Source organism: Oncorhynchus clarkii, chromosome 29, assembly GCF_045791955.1.
Source record: "Oncorhynchus clarkii lewisi isolate Uvic-CL-2024 chromosome 29, UVic_Ocla_1.0, whole genome shotgun sequence".
Lineage (NCBI taxonomy): Eukaryota > Metazoa > Chordata > Actinopteri > Salmoniformes > Salmonidae > Oncorhynchus > Oncorhynchus clarkii.
Window position 1 is genome coordinate 48,838,054 of NC_092175.1, and position 20,595 is coordinate 48,858,648.

General features: G+C 44.8%; 1 protein-coding gene across 1 annotated transcript in view; it reads left to right on the plus strand.

Moving 5' to 3' along the window:
• Positions 1–20,595, plus strand: part of LOC139388250 (V-set and immunoglobulin domain-containing protein 10-like 2) — a 168,020-nt gene that overhangs the window by 137,524 nt on the left and 9,901 nt on the right. The window contains exons 16-18 of the mRNA XM_071134799.1: positions 1,641–1,763; positions 9,364–9,388; positions 9,724–9,830. Of these exons, the coding sequence (XP_070990900.1) occupies positions 1,641–1,763; positions 9,364–9,388; positions 9,724–9,830 (255 nt within the window). The remainder of the gene's footprint in view (positions 1–1,640; positions 1,764–9,363; positions 9,389–9,723; positions 9,831–20,595) is intronic.

Below are 20,595 nucleotides of genomic sequence, written 5' to 3' on the forward strand. Positions count from 1 at the left end.
AGAGACAGCGACAGCGAGAGAGAGACAGCGAGAGAGAGACAGAGACACAGAGAGAGAGAGAGAGAGACAGCGAGAGAGAAGCTTGACATGCAGGGGGATAGAAAGTGGCTTTAGCAGCGGATACAGAGGAAGATAATTTAGAGAGGAGGGAGTGGAAGGATGATAGGTCCTTTTTTCTCTATTTTCATTCTGTAAGATCACAATTAGTCACTCAGCCACGGAGCAGGGTGAGGGCTAAGAGGAAAGGGGACAGTGCGAGTCACATGACTAGCTGGGTAGGGGCTGAATGGCTAGGGTTGGAGGGAATGGAAATAGAAAATGAAACAAAGTAGTCTGGACGGGGGTTGCAGTGAGATTAGTAAGGGAACAGCCTCTAGTAAAGTTGAGGTCAAGCGTGTTGCCTGCCTTGTGAGTGGAAGGGGAAAGGGTGAAGTCAAAAGAGGCAAGAAGGGCAAAGAAAGAGTTGGAAAGAAATTAATCCAAGGTAGATGTCGTAAGGTTGAAGTCACCAAGTATGAAGAGTGGTGAGCCATCTTCAGGAAATTAGCTTATCAAGGTGTCAAGCTCATTGATGAACTATCCAAGGGCACCTGGTGGGCGATAGATGACAATAATGTTAAGTTTGAGTGGACAAGTGACATCTTAGAATTCAAACGAGGAGATGGACAGGTGAAAGAAGGAGAAAAGAGAACATCTCCACTAAAGAGAAATTAGTAGCTCTGTGCCAGCTAGCGATGACCAGATGCTCTCGGATTATGAGAAATGGTAGTCAGATGAAGGAAGAGCAGCTGAAGTAACAGTGTTCTCTGGGGTGATCCATGTCTCCTCAGGGCCAAAAAGTCAAATGACTGAAGGGCAGCATAGGCTCAGATAAAATATGCGTTCTTACCACAGATCGCCAGTTCCAAAGGCTTCCAGAGACCAGGAATTCCACATGGGTTGTGTGCGCAGGGTAAACTAAAATAGAAGGGTTGTAGCTTTGTCTATTCTGCTAGAGATTAGTTCTGAACCCGTTAGCTATGTCTATTCTGTTAGAGATTAGTTCTGAATGTTCTTAAAGCATCAGTGATTCACTAACGTGCTAGCTGACATTAGCAAGTTAATTTGTATGTACTGTACGGACATGGTGCACCACAACCCAATGTTGACGATATATCACGTATTTTGCCACAAAACATAGCTTGTTTTATTTAAACCTTTATTTAACTAGGCAAGTCAGTTAAGAACAAATTATTATTTACAACGACAGTCTACCCCGGACCAATTGTGTGCCGCCCTATGAGACTCCATTCACGACCAGATGTGATGCAGCCTGGATTCGAACCAGGGACAGCGGTGACCCCTCTTGCACTGAGATGCAGTGCCTTACACTGTTGCACCACTCAGGTGCCAAAAATAATTAATCTTAGCTGTGCTATTGTGCAAGTCACTATATTGCTGACAATGCAGATTTTAAGGGCATTTTCCCAAGGGCATTTTGCAAAGATCTCATTTACGTAAAAGCTGCAGATGTCGGCTCAAACGGAAATTACCTGTAAATGTCAGGCTCGTGGTAAATGGTAGAGGGTATATATTTCTGACTGTGTATGTGTGTGTGTGTGTGTGTGTGTGTGTGTGTGTAAAATGTGTGTATTTTGCAGCGGACCCTCCCTTCAGTGCGTACCCTGCTGTGATTGGAGCTGCCCTTGGAGGGATGCTCATCACAACCATAGCAGCTGTTCTGCTGTTCATGTACATATTCCGCAACTGCAACAACAACCCCAGTACGTTCACACACCTACACACACACATTATATACTCACGCGCCTACACACACACATTATATACTCACGCACTACACACAAAAACACTATACACAGTTCAATTATAATGTAAACTATAACCCTAACCATCCAGTTAATGTAAACTATAACCTAACCATTAAGTTAATGTACACTCTAACCCTAACCATCCAGTTAATGTACACTCTAACCCTAACCATTAAGTTAATGTACACTCTAACCCTAACCATCCAGTTAATGTACACTCTAACCCTAACCATTAAGTTAATGTACACTCTAACCCTAACCATCCAGTTAATGTAAACTCTAACCCTAACCATTAAGTTAATGTAAACTGTAACCCTAACCATCCAGTTAATGTAAACTCTAATCATACAGTTAATGTAAACTCTAACACTAGCCATCTAGTTAATGTAAATGCTGACCCTGACCCTAAATAGCATGGTGACCCTGACCCTAACTAGCATGCTGAGCCTGACCCTAACTAGCACGATGACCCTGACCCTAAGGAGCATGCTGACCCTGACCCTAACCAGCATACTGACCCTGACCCTATCTGGCATGATGACCCTAACTAGCATGCTGACCCTAACTCTAACTAGCACGATGACCCTGGCCCTGACTAACATGATGACCCTCACCCTGACTATCATGATGACCCTGACCCTAACTAGCAAGCTGACCCTGACCCAAACTAGCATGCTGATCCTCACCCTAACTATTATACTGGCACTGACCCTGACTAGCATGCTGACCCTAACCCTAACTAGCATGCTACCCTGACCCTAACTAGCATGATGACCCTGACCCTAACTAGCATGCTGACCTTGACCCTAACTAGCATGATGACCCTAACTAGCATCCTGACCCTGACCCTAACTAGCATGATGACCCTAACTAGCATACTGACCCTGACCCTAACTATCATGATGACCATGACCCTAACTAGCATGCTGACCCTGACCCAAACTATCATGCTGACCCTGACCCTAACTAGCATGATGACCCTAACTAGCATCCTGACCCTGACCCTAACTAGCATGATGACCCCAACTAGCATACTGACCCTGACCCTAACTATCATGATGACCGTGACCCTAACTAGCATGCTGACCCTGACCCAAACTATCATGCTGATCCTGACCCTAACTAGCATGATGACTCTGACTGGCATCTTGACCATGACCCTAACTTGCACGATGACCCTGAGCCTAACTAGCATGTTGACCCTGACCCTAACTAACATGCTGACCCTTACCCTAACAAGCACGCTGACCCTGACAATGACTAGCATGCTGACCATGACCCTAACTAGCATGTTGACCCTAATTAGCATACTGACCCTGACCCTAACTATCATGATGACCCTGACCATAACTAGCATGCTGACCGTGCCCCTAACTAGCGTGATGGCCCTGACAGGAATCCTCACCATGACCCTAACTTGCATGATGACCCTGACCCTAAATAGACGATGAACCTGACCATAACTAGATGATGAACCTGATCCTAACTAGCATGATGACCCTGACCCTAACTAGCATCCTGACCCTGACCCTAACTAGCACGATGACCCTGATACTAACTAGCATCCTGACGCTGACCCTGACTAGCATGCTGACTTTGACCCCAACTAGCATGTTGATCCTAACTAGCATGCTGACCCTGACCCTAGCTAACATGATGACCCTGACTAGCATTCTGACCCTGACCCTAACTAGCATCCTGACCCTGACCCATACTAACATGATGACCCTGACTAGCATGCTGACCCTGCCCGACTAACATGATGACGCTGACCCTAACTAGCATAATGACCCTGACTATCATTCTGACCCTGACCCTAACTAGCATCCTGACCCTGACCCATACTAACATGATGACCCTGACTAGCATTCTGACCCTGCCCGACTAACATGATGACGCTGACCCTAACTAGCATAATGACCCTGACCCTAACTAGCATGATGATCCTGACCCTAACTAGCATGCTGACCCTGACCAGGAGTTATCAGGATACAACAATATATATATATTTTTATATTTTTTATTATTTAACTAGGCACGTTTTGTATTTTTTATTTCTCCTTGATTGAACCAGGTAGGCCAGTTGAGAAGAAGTTCTCATTTAAAACTGCAACCTGGCAAAGATGAAGCAAAGCAGTGCAACAAAAACAACACAGAGTTACACATGGGAATAACAAACGTGCAGTCAATAACACAATAGAAAAATCTATGTACAGTGTGTGCAAATGTAGAAGATTAGGGTGGTATGGCAATAAATAGGCCATAGAGACAAAATAATTACAATTTATTATTAACACTGGAGTGATAGTTGTGCAGATGATGATGTGCAAGTAGAGATACTGGGGTGCAAAAGAGAAAAAAGAGAAACAACAATATAGGGATGAGGTAGTTGGGTGTGCTATTTAAAGATTGGCTGTGTACAGGTACAGCGATCGGTAAGCTGCTCTGACAGCTGATGCTTGAGGTTGGAGAGGGAGATATAAGACTACAGTTTCAGTGATTTTTGCAACTCGTTCCAGTCATTAGCAGCAGAGAACTGGAAGGAAAGGCGGCCAAAGTAAGTGTTGGCTTTGGGGATGACCAGTGAAATATACCTGCTGGAGCACGTGCTACGGGTGGGTGTTGCTATGGTGACCAGTGAGTTGAGAGAAGGCGGGGCTTTACCTAGCATAGACTTATAGATGACCTGGAACCAGTGGGTTTGGTGACGAATATGTAGTGAGGGCAAGCCAATGAGAACATACAGGTTGCAGTGGTGGGTGGTATATGGGGCTTTGGTGATAAATCGGATGGCACTACATCCAGCTTGTTGAGTAGAGTGTTGGAGGCCATTTTGTAAATTAATCGGTAGGATAGTAAGTTTTACGAGGGTATGTTTGCCAGCAGCATGAGTGAAGGAGGCTTTGTTGCGAAATAGGAAGCGGATTCTAGATATAATTTTGGATTGGAGATGCTTAATGTGAGTCTGGAAGGAGAGTTTACAGTCTATCCAGACACCTAGATATTTGTAGTTCACTACTATCACTACTTCCGGCGCCGACAGAGATGGCTGCCTCGCTTCGCAATCCTAGGAAACTATGCAGTATTTAGTTTTTTTACATGTTATTTCTTACATTGGTACCCCAGGTAATCTTAGGTTTTATTACATACAGTCGGGAGGAACTACTGGATATAAGAGCAACGTCAACTCACCATCATTATGATCAGGAATACGACTTTCCCGAAATGGATCCTCTGTTTTGCCCATCACCCAGGACAATGGATCGGATCCCAGTCGGAGAACCAAAACAACGTCGCCGTAAAAGGGGCAGACTGTTGTGCACTTGAGTGAGGACCCAAAAACGGTTTAACAAAAACAGAGTATTTTAATGTAAACACAGGGAAGACATAGATCCTCTTCAGATGTAGATAATGGAAAAATAGACAACCCGCAGAGAGGGCGACAAATGAAACAAAAAGTCCTTCTGATAATTACAAAAGAGCCCCCTTCTTAGCAGCAGAGGAGAATAGCTGGGTTAGCGGCGACAGGCTGCAGGTCTCTCTGGGTAGGCGCGGTCGTAGAGGAACAGTGGTACCTGATCTCACGTAGCATCAGATGAACTGGACACAGTACAAACGACAAGACAGTTAGCTGAGTACAGGATGCACTTGCCAGGCGGATTCCGACAGGACGGGACAGGACAAGGGTGAAGCAAACGAGACGATAGTTTGTTTCTGGCATGAGAAACTCAAACGAGAATCTGACAAAGAAAGAAGCAGGAACAGAGAGAGAAATAGAGACCTAATCAGAGGGAAAAAGGGAACAGGTGGGAAAAGGGTGAACGAGGTAGTTAGAGGAGATGAGGAACAGCTGGAGGAGGAGAGAAAGAGAAGGTAACCTAATACGACCAGCAGAGGGAGACAGAGTGAAGAGAAAGAACAGGAACAAGACATAACATGACAAGACATGACACAGACGGAGCAGTCTTCTGGTCAGGCTCCGGAGACAGGCCAATCGCGCACCGCTCCCGAGCATACTACTCACCAATGTCCAGTCTCTTGACAACAAGGTTGATGAAATCCGAGCAAGGGTAGCACTCCAGAGAGACAGAAACTGTAACGTTCTTTGCTTCACGGAAACATGGCTCACTCGAGACACACTATCCAACTCGGTACAGCCAGCTGGTTTCTTCACGCATCGCGCCGACAGAAACAAGCATCTTTCTGGTAAGAAGAGGGGCGGGGGGTATGCCTTGTGATTTACGAGACGTGGTGTGATCATAACAACATACAGGAACTCAAGTCCTTCTGTTCACCTGACTTAGAATTCCTCACAAACAAATGTCGACCGCATTATCTACCAAGAGAATTCCCTTCGATTATAATCACAGCCGCATATATTCCCCCCCAAAGCAGACACATTGACGGCCCTGAACAAACTTTATTTGACTCTATGTAAACTGGAATATCCTGAGGCTGCACATATCCTGAGGCTGCATTCTGAATTGGTCCACCCACACAGACAGCGTGGTGAAGAAGGCGCAGCAGCGTCTCTTCAACCTCAGGAGGCTGAAGAAATTCTGCTTGTCACCAAAAGCACTCACAAACTTCTACAGATGCACAATCGAGAGCATCCTGTCGTGCTGTCGGGGTCAAACTACCTGCTCTCCAGGACACCTAAACCACCCAATGTCACAGGAAGGCCATAAAGATCATCAAGGACAACCACCCGAGCCACTGCCTGTTCATCCCGCTATCATCCAGAAGGCGAGGTCAGTACAGGTGCATCAAAGCAGGGACCAAGAGACTGAAAAACAGGTTCTATCTATATCATCAATGAAGTAAGCCACGTTCTTCTTCTTTACATATTCCAATGAGACAACACTAGAAAAACATTTAGCAAGCTTGTTGTCAACCTTTTGGTTAGCAATCAGCTGCTCACGAGTGACTGGTAATTGTTTTGCATCAGCAATAAGTTCAACATTCTTTGATTCTTTCCTGGGCTGTTTGTCAGAGGTGATCAGCTTCCCAGAGGTATCACACAACCCATCCTCTTGATCAACCTCTTTGAACAGAACTGTGTTCGACAAATCTATCACGTCACCCTCTTGTCGTGCCTGAGCACGAGTGAAAGCACAAACGGGGAACACATGTGGATAACTCTGTGCCAGCTCATTAGAGAGAGAGTGGTCACTTTTATCCAATACTTCCAATACGGGTACTACCTTTCCTCCGGCAATATCGTTACCCACACAGGATACTTGTATCCGTAACACCATCAGACTGTTAAACAGCCACCACTAGCATTGAGTGACTCAACTCCAGCCACTTTAATAATGGAAAAATGTATTTACAAATGTATCACTAGCCACTTTAAACAATGCCACTTAATATAATGTTTACATACCCTACATTACTCATCTCATATGTATGTACTGTACTCTACACCATCCACTGCATCTTGCCTATGCCATTCTGTACCATCACTCATTCATATATTTTTATGTACATATGCTTCATCCCTTTACACTTGTGTGTATAAGGTAATTGTTGTGGAATTGTTAGGTTAGACTACTCTTTGGTTATTACTGCATTGTCGGAACTAGAAGCACAAGCATTTCGCTACACTCGCATTAACATCTGCTAACAATGTGTATGTGACAAATACAATTTGATTTGATTTGATTTGTCCACATATTCTAAGTCAGAACCATCCAGAGTAGTGTTGCTAGTTGGACGGGAAGGTGCGCACAGCAATCGGTTGAAGAGCATGCATTTCGTTTTACTAGCATTTAAAAGCAGTTGGAGGCCACGGAAGGAGTGTTGTATGGAATTGAAGCTTGTTTGGAGGTTTGTTTACACAGTATCCAAAGAAGGGCCAGATGTATACAGAATGGTGTTGTCTGCGTAGAGGTGGATCAGAGAATCACCAGCAGCAAGAAAGACATCTTTTTTTTCTTCTTTTTTTTACCCCCCTTTTCCTCCCCAATTTCGTGGTATCCAATTGTTGTAGTAGCTACTATCTTGTCTCATCGCTACAACTCCCGTACGGGCTCGGGAGAGACGAAGGTTGAAAGTCATGCGTCCTCCGATACACAACCCAACCAAGTCATGCGTCCTCCGATACACAACCCAACCCAACAATTCCACTGCTTCTTAACACAGCGCGCATCCAACCTGGAAGCCAGCTGCACCAATGCGCCGGAGGAAACACAGTGCTCCTGGCCACCCTGGTTAGCGCACACTGCGCCCAGCCCGCCACAGGAGTCGCTGGTGCGCGATGAGACAAGGACACCCCTACCGACCAAGCCCTCCCTAACCCAGGCGACGCTAGGCCAATTGTGCGTCACCCCACGGACGCGACCGGTTACGACAGAGCCTGGGCGCGAACCCAGGGACTCTGATGGCACAGCTGGCGCTGCAGTACAGCGCCCTTAACCATCCGGGAAGCCCAAGAATGACATCATTGATATAAACAGAGAAAAAACCCTGTGGCACCCACACAGAGACTGCCAGAGGTCCGGACAACAGGCCCTCCGATTTGATACACTGAACTCGATCTGAGAAGTAGTTGGTGAACAAGGCAAAGCAGTCAATTGAGAAGCCAGGGTTATTGAGTCTGCCAAATAAGAATGAGGTGATTGACAGAGTCGAAAGTCTTGGCCAGGTCGATGAATACAGCTACACAGTACCGTCTTTTATCGATGGCGGTTATGATAGCGTTTAGGACCTTGAGCGTGGCTGAGGTGCACCCATGACCAGCTCGGAAACCAGATTGCATAGTGGAGAAGGTACGGTGGGATTCGAAATGGTCAGTCATCTGTTAGGTTAACTTGGCTTTCAAAGATTTTAGAAAGACAGGGCAGGATCGATTTAGGTCTATAACAGTTTGGGTCTAGAGTGTCTCCCCCTTTGAAGAGGGGGATGACCGTGGCAGTTTTCTTATCTTTGGGGATCTCAGACGATACAAAAGAGAGGTTGAATAGGCTAGTAATAGGGGTTGCAACAATTTTGGCAGATCATTTTAGAAAGAGAAGGTCCAGATTGTCTAGCCCAGCTGATTTGTAGGGATTCAGATTTTGCAGCTCTTGCAAGTCAGTTAAGAACAAATTACTATTTACAAAGACGGCCTACCAAAAGGCAAAAAGCCTCCTGCGGGGACGGGGTCTGGGATTAAAAAAAAAATATATATATAAATATAGGACAAAACACACATCACAACAAGAGAGACAACACAACACTACGTAAAGAGAGACATAAGACAACCACATAGCAAGGCAGGTAGCATCACAACATGGTAGCAGCACAAAACATGGTACAAACATTACTGGACACAGACAACAGCACAAAGGGCAGGTAGGTAGAGACAACAATACATCACGCAAAGCAGCCACAACTGTCAGTAAGAGTGTCCATGATTGAGTCTTTGAAGGAAGAGATTGAAATAAAACTGCCCAGTTTGACCCTAACCAGGAGTTATCAGGAAACAACAACAGTTTATTCTGATCCTGACCAGAAGTTATCAGGATACAACAACAGTTTAATATCTGACCTTAACTCTCCTGTCTCTTAACAGGACTCCATGACATGCTATTCGGAATGTGAGTATGGAGTCATACAGGCCATGTGTAAAACATGCGTATGTAGAATGTGTGTATAAAACACTTGTGTGTGTATATATATATATAATGTGGGTTTCATGTGTATATAGTATGTGTCTGTGTATATATATATGTAATATGTGTTTATAATATGTGTGTGTATATATATATATATAAAATGTGTATATAGTATGTGTATGTGTGTGTTTGCATATATATACATACAATGTGAGTATCATGTGTATATAGTATGTGTTTGTGTATATATATATGTATATATATATATATATATATATAATGTGTGCATAATGTGTATACAATATGTGTGTGTGTAGGCAGCACAGCTGGTCCAGGGAGAACATCAACCTCCCTGATGATGAGGTGATGGGAGGAGTTGACGGAGAGGGAGGAGCTACAGAACATTGCCCCTCCCCTAGCCAAGGTACCCTAATGTCTCGTTAACATAATGAGACATAATCTCCCCCCAGGCCCATGTCATTAAAGTAGTAATATGTAGCAATTGCTCCGTGATTGGTTGCCACAATTCTATAATGTTTGTCTAATTTCAGTTTGAGACAGAACAAAACAAGTGTAGAATATTTACATTGTAGTCATTTAGCAGATGCTCTAATTCAGAGCATATCATTGTATACCCAAACCGCTGTGAAATATATTTTCAATAACCTTAAAATATTGTGTTTGAAGCTGATGTATCAAACACAAACTAAGACAAAACCAAATTTTCATATAGAGCACATAGAACAGATCTACCTCTTCTTCGATTTGCTTACAATGAGAATGACAGACATATAACTAACATTTCTATGAGAAAAAGTTATATACTGGATCTTTAACATGTTAATAAATCCAATCAGTTCTATGATGATAAATTAGTCTTCTCTTCTCTAGGTCACGTCCATGTCCTCTCCTAGGGCTGCCTCCCCCGTCTCCCCTCCTCTAACTGCTGAGGACAACGAACCTGTCAATGTCACCATCACCGTCATGGCAACGGGCTGAAGATCACACACACATCCATACATACTGGATAATGCTGCATTCATAACAAGTGGGAAACTCTGTAAATACAATTTGTATTAAAAGTACAGCTGTCATGCTCAAAAACATTATAGTGTTCAAATACCATACTAATAGATTGTTTTTCATAAATAATGATTTGCTGTTGCATTTAACTTCCAAAAATGCTGTTATCAAGGTAATTTCCTTAGTATGTGATGTCAGAGTTCAGCATGTGGGAGAAGTCGAAGCTCAGAGATGATAGACGAGTTTCCCACTAGTAATTACCAGTTGGAAGGGCGTGCAAGTGTATTTTTCCAAGTCATATGCTGGTATTTACAAATATAGGAGATGGTGTGAATGCAGCCTAAGCACCTGTCTGTTCTGCCTTCCAGGTTGAAATAAAATACAGTTCTTATCACAATTTATTTTATTTGATACACAATAAGGGTTACACACCAATACACACCAACACGAGAGAGACAGACAGAGTCTGACAGACAGACAGACAGAGTCAGTGTCTAACAGACAGACAGACAGACAGACAGACAGACAGACAAACAGACAGACAGACAGACAGACAGACAGACAGACAGACAGACAGACAGACAGAGATCTATACCGAGAGACATTAGTTGGTTTGAGTGGTATGTAAAGTGTGCTGAGCTGTAGAGAAGTTGTGTTTGATTGATTGATGTAGGGATCTGATTCTATGTGAAAATGTGGTTACTAGGGGAATGATAATTGTCTGCTGATTGAATATTGAGAAGGAGAAGAGACAGAGGAAGTGTTGCGGCTTAGTGGTTGGTGTAGATCACTCCCCATAGGGGAGTCAGGATTAGGGTGGAGGAGAGAGATAGGGGTTAGGTTAGGATGAGAACCCTAGTTAGGGTAATGGTGATGGTTAAGGTTAGGGGTTTGGGGAGAGGTTAAGGTTAGGGTTGGGCTTAGGGGTAGGATTAAAACCCTGGTTAGGGTAATGGTAAAGGTTAGGAGTGGGGTTTGGGGAGAGGTTACGGTTAGGGGTAGGATTGGGGTTAAGTTTAGGAGAGTTGGATGATTTTGTGTGGTCTGTGAGTGTTGGGTGAATGGGAGGAGGGCAGCCAATGTGCTTGTTTTTAATAGTTCTCAAGAATCGTTTTGAGTACCCTCTTTGTCTAAGTGCATTGAATAGTGTATTTATTGCATAATCCAGGTCATGCTTGCAAGATGATATCCTGTAGAACCGCATGATTTGTGACTTTATTATTCCCTTAAATGTATGTTTAGGATGGTAACTGTGTTTATGAAGTAACCCGTGTGTGTATGTTGGTTTGAAGTAGACTCTAATGTGTTGTGTTATCTGTAATTGGTTGTAATTACTGAAGAAAATTTGTTAATAGGAAGTTGATTTCTTGCAGATTAATTGTGTATTTAACCTTAATGGATGGATGATGACCGTTGAGAATGTTCATAAAATCTGTGAATAATTGGATGTCGTGGGGGCCAGGCTCCTATTATGTCGTCTAAAAAGCAGTAATAAAAAGTGGGTTGATATGGACACTTGGCCAGTGCCTCTCTCTCCCATTCAGCCATGTATATATTGGCGTATACAGGCACATTTTTTTGCCCATCGCTGTTCCCTCCATCTGCAGGTAATAGTGATCGTTGAATAAAAAGTAATTGCTAGTCAGGCTGATTTCTAATAATTGTAATATGTCTTTGTCCGGTCTAGTGTTGTCTGGGTATCTCTTAAAGATATTTCTAAATGCTTGTATTCCTGTTTCTGTATTTATATTAGTATATAGGTTATCCATATCTATTGTGAATATGTGTGTGTGGGAGGGAACATCTATGGGTCCAATCCTCTCCATATAGTGGTATGTGTCCCTAAGAAAGCTGGGGTGCCTGGTGGAGAGAGGGTTAATGTGATGATCTATATATTGTGAAATGTTATAGGATTCACTATTGCAGTCTGAGACAATCGGTCTGCCAGGAGGAACTTCAAAGGGAATTGTCCATGTCCCCGGTTCCTTGTGTACTTTTAGCAGTAGGTAGAATAGTCTAGGTCGTTATTATATTATTGTCCTTAACTTTGTCTGTGTAGGTGGTTGAATAATGTTTTCTATTTGTTTATAATGTTTGGTGTTTGATAACTGTCTGTTGGCTTCATACATGTATTGATGTTTATCCAATATGACTATTTTTGAACCTTTATCTGCTGGTTTGATGATTATGTGTGGGTTATTTTTAAGTTGTTGTATTGCCTGTCTTTCTACGTGTGTGAGGTTATCCTCCCTATCTGTGTGAGTCTGATGGTTGTGAAGTGTGTTTTTGACTATTCTGATTAGTCTCCTGATTCTACCATCTATCTCGGAGGTTTTAGGTTCCCAGGTAGATGGTAAAGTAAATGGTAGGTGATTGTCATCTGTGTTGTAGTCAAAATAGTCCAACAGTTTAAGTCTTCTATGATATTTGTGGGTGTCCCTTTGAAGTTCCTCCCAATCAAATTTGTTTGGGCGAGGGATGAATGTCAACCCTCTCTCCAGGAGCTTTACCTGTGCTGCTGTGGGTATGAAGGATTTGGAAAGATTCATGAAATTAGTTGTTGACTGGTCCGCAGCTCCCCTTGGTGGAGGATCTGCACTGGTTATTAGGGAAGGAAAGAGATTGCAAGAAAAGTTATTTCTATCCAAACTGTGGCTTGTGGTTAATGTAAATGTAACTGTCTACACCAGTGTTGAAAGATGAGGTCTGCTGTGGTGGATGTCCAGGGTATGAGATCTGTTGTTGTGTGAAATGTGTCTTGTGGAATCTCTAATAGGGTTGGGAAGTTAGTGGTAATGTAAGCGTTGATGAGCTTAAGGTTTCTCTTCTGCTGTAGAGTAAGAAGACGTGAATGGCTGATGACAGGAATGTATATTGTTGCGTTTGGAAATGTTTTCTTTGCCTTCTTGTGCATACCTGAGAACTGTTTTAGTGATGTTTGGAATGGGTCGTGATCCCTGTTGTTCAAGCCCACCGAGATAACAACAGTTGCTGTGTCTGTATGTATGAGGGTTTTCTCCAGTACCTTTGTGAAATGATAGAATGTTGCCCCTGGGTAACTGTCTACCTGGATGTTGGGGTTATTGAATCGTGGGATCCGGTTGAGGTTTGAGTCTCCTATGATGAGTGTTGGTGTGTGTCCCTCAATGTTCTAATCTGCCACCTTGTAATTCGGCCTAGCCTTGTGATAAATGGATTTTTGGGGAGGGTGTGTTATTTTAGGCTGTTGTTGGGGTTGAAGATGGGGTTGTGGTGGGGATGATGGTGGGTATTTTGAGGCGCCAATTGTACTGGGGCCCTGGACAGGCAGAGGCACAGCGATATTCGTTTTTTGTGGGGGTTCGGATTTGGGAGCTTTGGGGTGTTGCCCATTGTCTTGCCCTTTAATCATCATCATATGCCCCTTGAGTTGCCCTGTCCTTGTCTGTACCCCTTGCCTGGCGCCTCCTGTGGGTGAAAGAGGAGCAGATGTAATTATGTCCCTTAGTAATATTGATACATTACTCTGTGCTCCTTTGCAGTTAGTGTTTTGTTTAATGGGTGTAGCTATAAGTGTACAAGTTTCTTTTTGACTGTTGACTGTGTGGTGAACCTGGGCTATGATAGGAGTGACTGCTTTAGGAGTAGGGGGGCCCACTGGACTTTTCCATTTCTCCTTTCCAGTTGTAGGGGTTGCTATTCTTGCCTCTCCTTTTGGATTGGAAAGGGAAGAATCAGTGAAAGTGGATGTTGAGGGTAGGGAGTGAATATGTGTTTTGGAAAGAGTCTGTGTGCGAAGGTTATAGGTTTCAATCAGGGTCGGTTGTTTTCCCAGTGATAGTGTCCGTAGGTATGATGGTTGTCTTTTTGGCAGGAGCAGGCTTTGATAAAGGTGGAAATTCCTCTGCTGAGGAGAGGGAGGTGTCTTTGGCATCATTAAATCATTAAACTGAAGACTTTTAGTTTATCAAATCAATTTTCTGTAATTATTATTATGTGATTAACTAATCAGGTAGATGTAATTAACTAGGAAGTCGGGGCACCAAGGAAAATATTCCGATTACAAAGTTATAATTTTAATAATAAACTTTCAGATATTTTAATATCCGATCAATTAGTCTAATTCATTATGAATTATCCTTTACCTCACGTTAGTCTCATTCTAAACATCGTAAATTGTTGGTTATCTGCTCGAACCCAGTCTCCACTATTAGTCATCCATACATCAATTGTATTAAATCATTTATTTATTAACTTACTAAATAATCACAGAAATGCACAAACAAACAAGTAGATATGGTTTATGGTTACAAGGAAATGATAGGGGAATGTGCCCTAGTGGGTTAAACCGGCATGGCGGCTTGGTGGACAAAAGGGAACTGGGGGTTGACAGATAAAAGACACTCCATTCACTTTGACTACGACCTCAGATCAGATGAGACAACCCGCTGAATTTAAGCATATTACTAAGCGGAGGAAAATAAACTAACCAGGATTCCCTCAGTAGCAGCGAGCGAAGAAGGAAGAGCCCAGCGCCGAATCCCTGTCCGCCCGACGGACAGGCGTATAGAAGACCGCTTTGCCCGGTGTCGATCGGGGGCCTGAGTCCTTCTTATTGAGGCTAAGCCCGTGAACGTGTGAGGCCGGTAACGGCGCGCCGGGGTCCGGTCTTCTCGGAGTCGGGTTGCTTGGGAATGCAGCCTAAAGCGGGTGGGAAACTCCATCTAAGGCTAAATACCGATTGTCGACAAGGGAAAGTTGAAAAGAACTTTGAAGAGAGAGTCCAAAAGGGCGTGAAACCGTTGAGAGGTAAACGGAGTCTGCCTGGAGGATTTAACTCGGCGGGTCAGGGTCGGCCGTTCCGGTGTGGTCAGATCCCCTTGTGGGACTGACCCCCGGTCGGATCGGCCCCCGCCGGGCGCATTTTCTCCGTCGGTGGTGCGCCGCGACTGGCTCCGGGTTGGCTTGGAAGGGCTTGGGGCGAAGGTGGCTACCGGTTTCAGCCGTGAGCTTTACAGTGCCCCTACTCCATACTCGCTGCTTCCCGGGGCCAAGGACTTAGTACCCGCTGCGTTATGTCCCCCTGCGGGGGGGCATGGGGCCCCTTGCCCCCGGTGCGATTTTCAACCGGGTCGGACTGTCCTCAGTGAGCACCCAACCTCGTTGTGTTGCCAGGGCGGGGATCGGCTCACGTAAACTGGACTCCAGGGGTCAGTGGCGAGGTCGGCAACCCACCCGACCCATCTTGAAACACGGACCAAGGAGTCTAACGCAAGCAAGTTTTCTCCGTGGCTCCGTGGCTCAATGAAAGTGAGGGAATTGCTCATAAATTCTGCAGAAATGCAAAATTGACTGGCCCGATGAACTCGGGATGGCCGGGCAGTGCTAGTGGTTCCTCTCCATCGCTCGATGGTGACATGAGAGAAGTGTGACTCTGTCGTTTTTTACGTTTACGAAAATTGTCCAAAATGACTAGGGGCACCCCCTATTCGATGGGCTCGGGTGGGGGGTGCTCCCTACCCAACCATGGACCCCTTGCACACCCCTAAAGGCATTTAAAACTATTATAAAAATGTTATCCTGGTAACCAGTTCCAATCACCAGGCGCACAGCTGTCCATTTGCAATATGTTTCAATGAGTATATACCATCACGGATTTGACATGCTCAAAAAAACTGCAGGAACTCGGGACGGCCGGGCAGTGATTCTGGTTCCTCTCCGTCGCTCGTTGGTGTTGATTTCAGAATGTCATTTTGGTGATGGTACCTCGCTGTTTAAACATATTGCAAATGGACAAAAGTTAGCCAGCAAGTCACTGTCCATCAGTTAATTTTTGATATCATTCTGACACCAAACTGATACAAACTGACACCACACCCACTTTTTCCAACTCGTTTAGATGCCAACTATCACATATTTCAGAGCAGGCCCCGAATTCACAGCGCCTTCTGTTTAAACCATAATAAAAACATATAACACGTAGGTACTATCTAGCTGCGGGTCCAGTTCTGACATGTGTAGGCCTAGCTGAGGCGACCTCGAATCCCAAGTTTTGGCTCGGTAGGTCATTTGGAGCCCGAGCAGCGACCTTAATTAGTGCTGAAAATCCACTTTTTCCGGGCGTTGCTACGGGGTCCTTGAATGAGCTATCGGACAGAAACGTTGGGGTCCATCTCTATGGGCCGAGGTGGTTTTAATGCACCTAGTCTTGCGACTCTGCGACTTTTCTAAATGTCGTCACTTTCGTAATGGTCAAAATGAATTGAAATTATTGCAAAGGTCTGAGAACCATCTAGAGCCACATAACTCACCGTGCACTATCGACTTGAGCTCTATAACAGGTTTCTAAAGTTTCAGGGCTCTAGGTCTAACGGTTCTTTGATAGTTCGAACAAAGGTAACTATTGCAGGCTCTGTCTGTCTCTAAGCCCCACACGGTGTCACTCCGTCCTTGCTGTGTGTGTGTGTGAGTTTTTCGTTTTACAAAAACGTTTTTAATTGAATGGAAATGCTCGTCTCAAAAAAAAACCCATCCAGATTGGAGGTGTACTTTTTGATTTATTCACGTTTTGGGTTAGGGTTAGGGGTTAGGGTTAGGGGTTAAGGTTAGGGTTAGGGTTAGGGGTTAGGGTTAGGGTTAGGGTTAGGGGTTACGGTTAGGGTTAGGGTTAGGGTTAGGGTTCTAGTTTTGAGTCGGTTGATCCACTTCCATCTCTGACACGTGGAAACCGGAGGGGGGAAGGGAGGGGGTGCACTCCACTCATGTGCGCGTAGGCCGGAGGGGTCCGGGCGCGGCCGGCCAAGGTTGTAGGCCCCATGGTTGCCCACTTAATATAATAATATAATATTATTATTATTATTATCATAATATTTAGATTAAGGTTAGGTTTAGGGTTAGGGTGAGGGTTAAGGTTAGGTAAGGATTTTAGGATGGTTAAGGTTAGGGTTAGGGTTAGGGTCAGGTATAGTTTTTAGAATGGTAGAGTTTAGGTAGGTCTGTAAACTCGATGTAGGATCAGGCAAAATCCCTTGAGTTGCGCACCTTGTGAAGGTTTGGTCCTCGGTTGGTTGCCATGTGTCCATATCGAGTGGTGTGGTCATGATGTCTAGGTCCGCTTTGTCAACGGATGTGGAAACCATAGTGCAACCTAGGAGTTTACTCCCCCTCGGATCCTTTTTTCTTAGCTCCATGTTGTCTATGTATTTACTTCCGTGTTCGTCAGTCGTTAGGTCCTGGATGTTTTCAATCATGTTGTGTAATTCAGGGGTTATTCCCTTCCAGGATCTTAACTCTGAATCAGCCCATGTCTAATCGAATCCAGCTGGTCTGTATGGGTACTGAACATACTGCCAATCCAGCTCTAATCTGGGGTAGATAGTCGTCCAGCGCGTTACGTGAGTCTCCCGTATGTAATGGGGCTGGGAGGGTTGTGCCGATAGGTCTGCCAACAGGCCCCAGAGGGGTCCCGGAGGAGTCCGGTTTGTACCATTTCCTCCAATCTTCTTGCTTGGTGTATGGTCGGGCCTAATTGCTTAGGATCTACTCGCTGCGGGTGAGTCGCCAAAGCCGTGGTCCCCAGAGTAGTTGGAGAAAAAAGGTTCTCGTCCGTTGGGGGTGCTGGTGGGGATCTTCAGAGAGGTATTTTTGGAAGGATGGTGAGTTGGTGAGGGTTAACAGTATATAATATTAGTTATTTAGGTTCTATTTTATAGTTTATTTTCGTCAAGGGTCCATGGTCATGGTAACCCCGAGTTCAAGAAACTTGAAAAACAAAAATAAAATTAATATACATATATGTTAATATATATATATCCATATTATTATTTATTTATTTATTTATTTTTTAATTGTAAGTAGAGTAAATGGAGGTAAGAATTTTTGAGAGTCCGTGGTCACGGTAACTCTATAGTGCTAGTAAAGTGGCTAAAGGAAAAGTATTATTGAGAGTCCATGGTCATGGTAACTCTATAGTGCTAGTAAAGTAGCTAAAGGAAAGTTATATTGAGAGTCCATGGTCATGGTAACTCTATGGTGCTATTGGAGGTCTGTTTTTGTGGTCTTAATGACCCCCTGTCTTTTGTATGGGATGTGGGGTGTGTAAGGTGCAGGTGCAGTGTATGTCCGGGCGTTCCTCCGCTGTACTGAAAGCCTCAGTGGTGGTCCAGCCGTAGTGGTGGGGGCCTGATGTTCCATTCAGTATCTATATTACTGTGGTTTCGGTCCTCCTCTTGAGGTGTTGATCCAATGATGCTGGATTGGTGAGGGTATCGCTCTTAGCTGGGTGTGCTGTTGGACAGAATGTTGTGGATAAATCCGGCCCGTTGGGTATCTGGAGGTGGACTTTTTAGTGGAGCTGGGTTCCTCAAGTAGATAGCTTTGTTTAGCTATATCCATCTCTGTAGAGTAACAGTGGACAGGTGTAGGTGTAGTCTACCCCTGTGTGAGGGATTATTTTCTGGGGCATCCGTGTCCATTATTTACATCCTATGGTGTGGTTAGCGGTGGTGGTGTGCTGTTTGAAGAGGTGATCTGTATGTGAGGTCTACAGCTTGTCCTTTGAGAGGTTTGGGTGTCTTGGGGGTCCTGGAGTCCCATGGTGTGGGAATGCTGTGGTTCTAGTAGCCAGCTGGGGAATTCATCCAGTGGTTCTGTCCAGCAATCCCATGTAAGATGGGGTAGACTGGGGAGAGTATATGGAGGTAGGTGGTAGCGGGATGTTAACCTGTTCTTACTGATTTTCACTCCATACCACCCTGAACAGGGTAAGGGATGGGAAGGAAAGTTCAGAGGTCACGTCAATCCCCTGGTCAGGGTATAATGTGAGGGAAGGTTAGGAGTGTTTGCGTTGTCCAAAAGGAGTCCGTTCCTATGTCAACCTTGTGAGGGTATTACCGGATCTCTGGGTCTCCTGGTATGGTGGGGGTGGGCTTCTTTCTTGGAGGGGTTTCTTTGTCTTTGGTTCTAGTAGGTCTTGGGTTGGTGAGACCGTGTTGTCCTATGTGGTCGGAGTGGGTGGGGGCCTATTATGCCATTCGTAGAAGCCTGAAAAGGGGACTCTGTGTGAGGGTGAAGTCAACATTCCTATGATGAGACTAGGTTGCCGGTCAAAACTTTTCTTCGGCTGGCCCCTCTGTGCGTTTCTTCTTTCAGATGTTTTGAGAGGTTTGGTGTCTAGGGGGTCCCGGAGACCCATGGGGTGGGATTAGCTGTGGGTCTAGTTGCCAGCTGGGGGATTCATCCAGTGGTTCTGTTCAGCAAACCTATGTTGGGTGGTGTTGGCTGGGAAGAGTATGTGGAGATAGATGGTTGTGGAGTTATAACCTGTTCCTGCTGATTTTCATTCCATCCAACCCAGGTCTGGGTATGGGATGGAGATAAAAAATCAGAGGCCACCTTAACACTCTGCCTCTGTTACGTTCCCTCAATCACCCTGGTCAGGGTATGATGTGGGGGAAGTTTAGGAGGGTTTGCATTGCCCAAAAGGAGCCCGTTCCTATGTCAACCTTATGAGGGTATGACCAGGTCACTGGGTCCCCTGGTATGGTGGGGGTAAGCTGTTTTCTTTGGGGGGTTCTTTGTCTTTGGTTCTGAGTAGATCTTGGGTTGGTGAGTTCAGGTTGTCCTATGTGGTCGGAGTGGGTGGGGGCCTATTATGCCATTCGTAGAAGCCTGAAAAAGAGAGTCTTATGTAAGGTGAATGCGACGATCCTATGATGAGACTAGGTTGCCGGTCGAAACTTTTTTTCGGCCGGACCCTCTGTGCGTCTCTTTTAAAATGTGTAGAGGGTCTATGTGGATAACTATGCCCCGTCGAATTTTTTTGGGCTTGTTTTGTGGTGAAGTAGGGGGTCTGAGTAGCCATCAGAGTGCCCAGAGTCATCGCTGTCTCGTAGATATTCCGTTGTAGTGTGTCCCTGTGTAAAACTCAAAATAAGGGTAAGAAAAAAGTACAAATGAAAATAGGTAGCCAAAAGGAGGTACCCCCGAAGTCCGTGTGGGACCTGCCTTCCTTACAGCTTCACAACGGGTCTAGGGGTAACCCAGCCACGACGCGTTTCTGCCTTACTCTGCTTCATCAGGTAGCAGGGAGGAGAAAAAAAGGTGCAAAAAAGCACACTCGGTCGTAATGCGGTAAAAAGCCGTATTATGGACCGGAAAAATTAGGGTGTGTGTGTGGGTGTATGTGT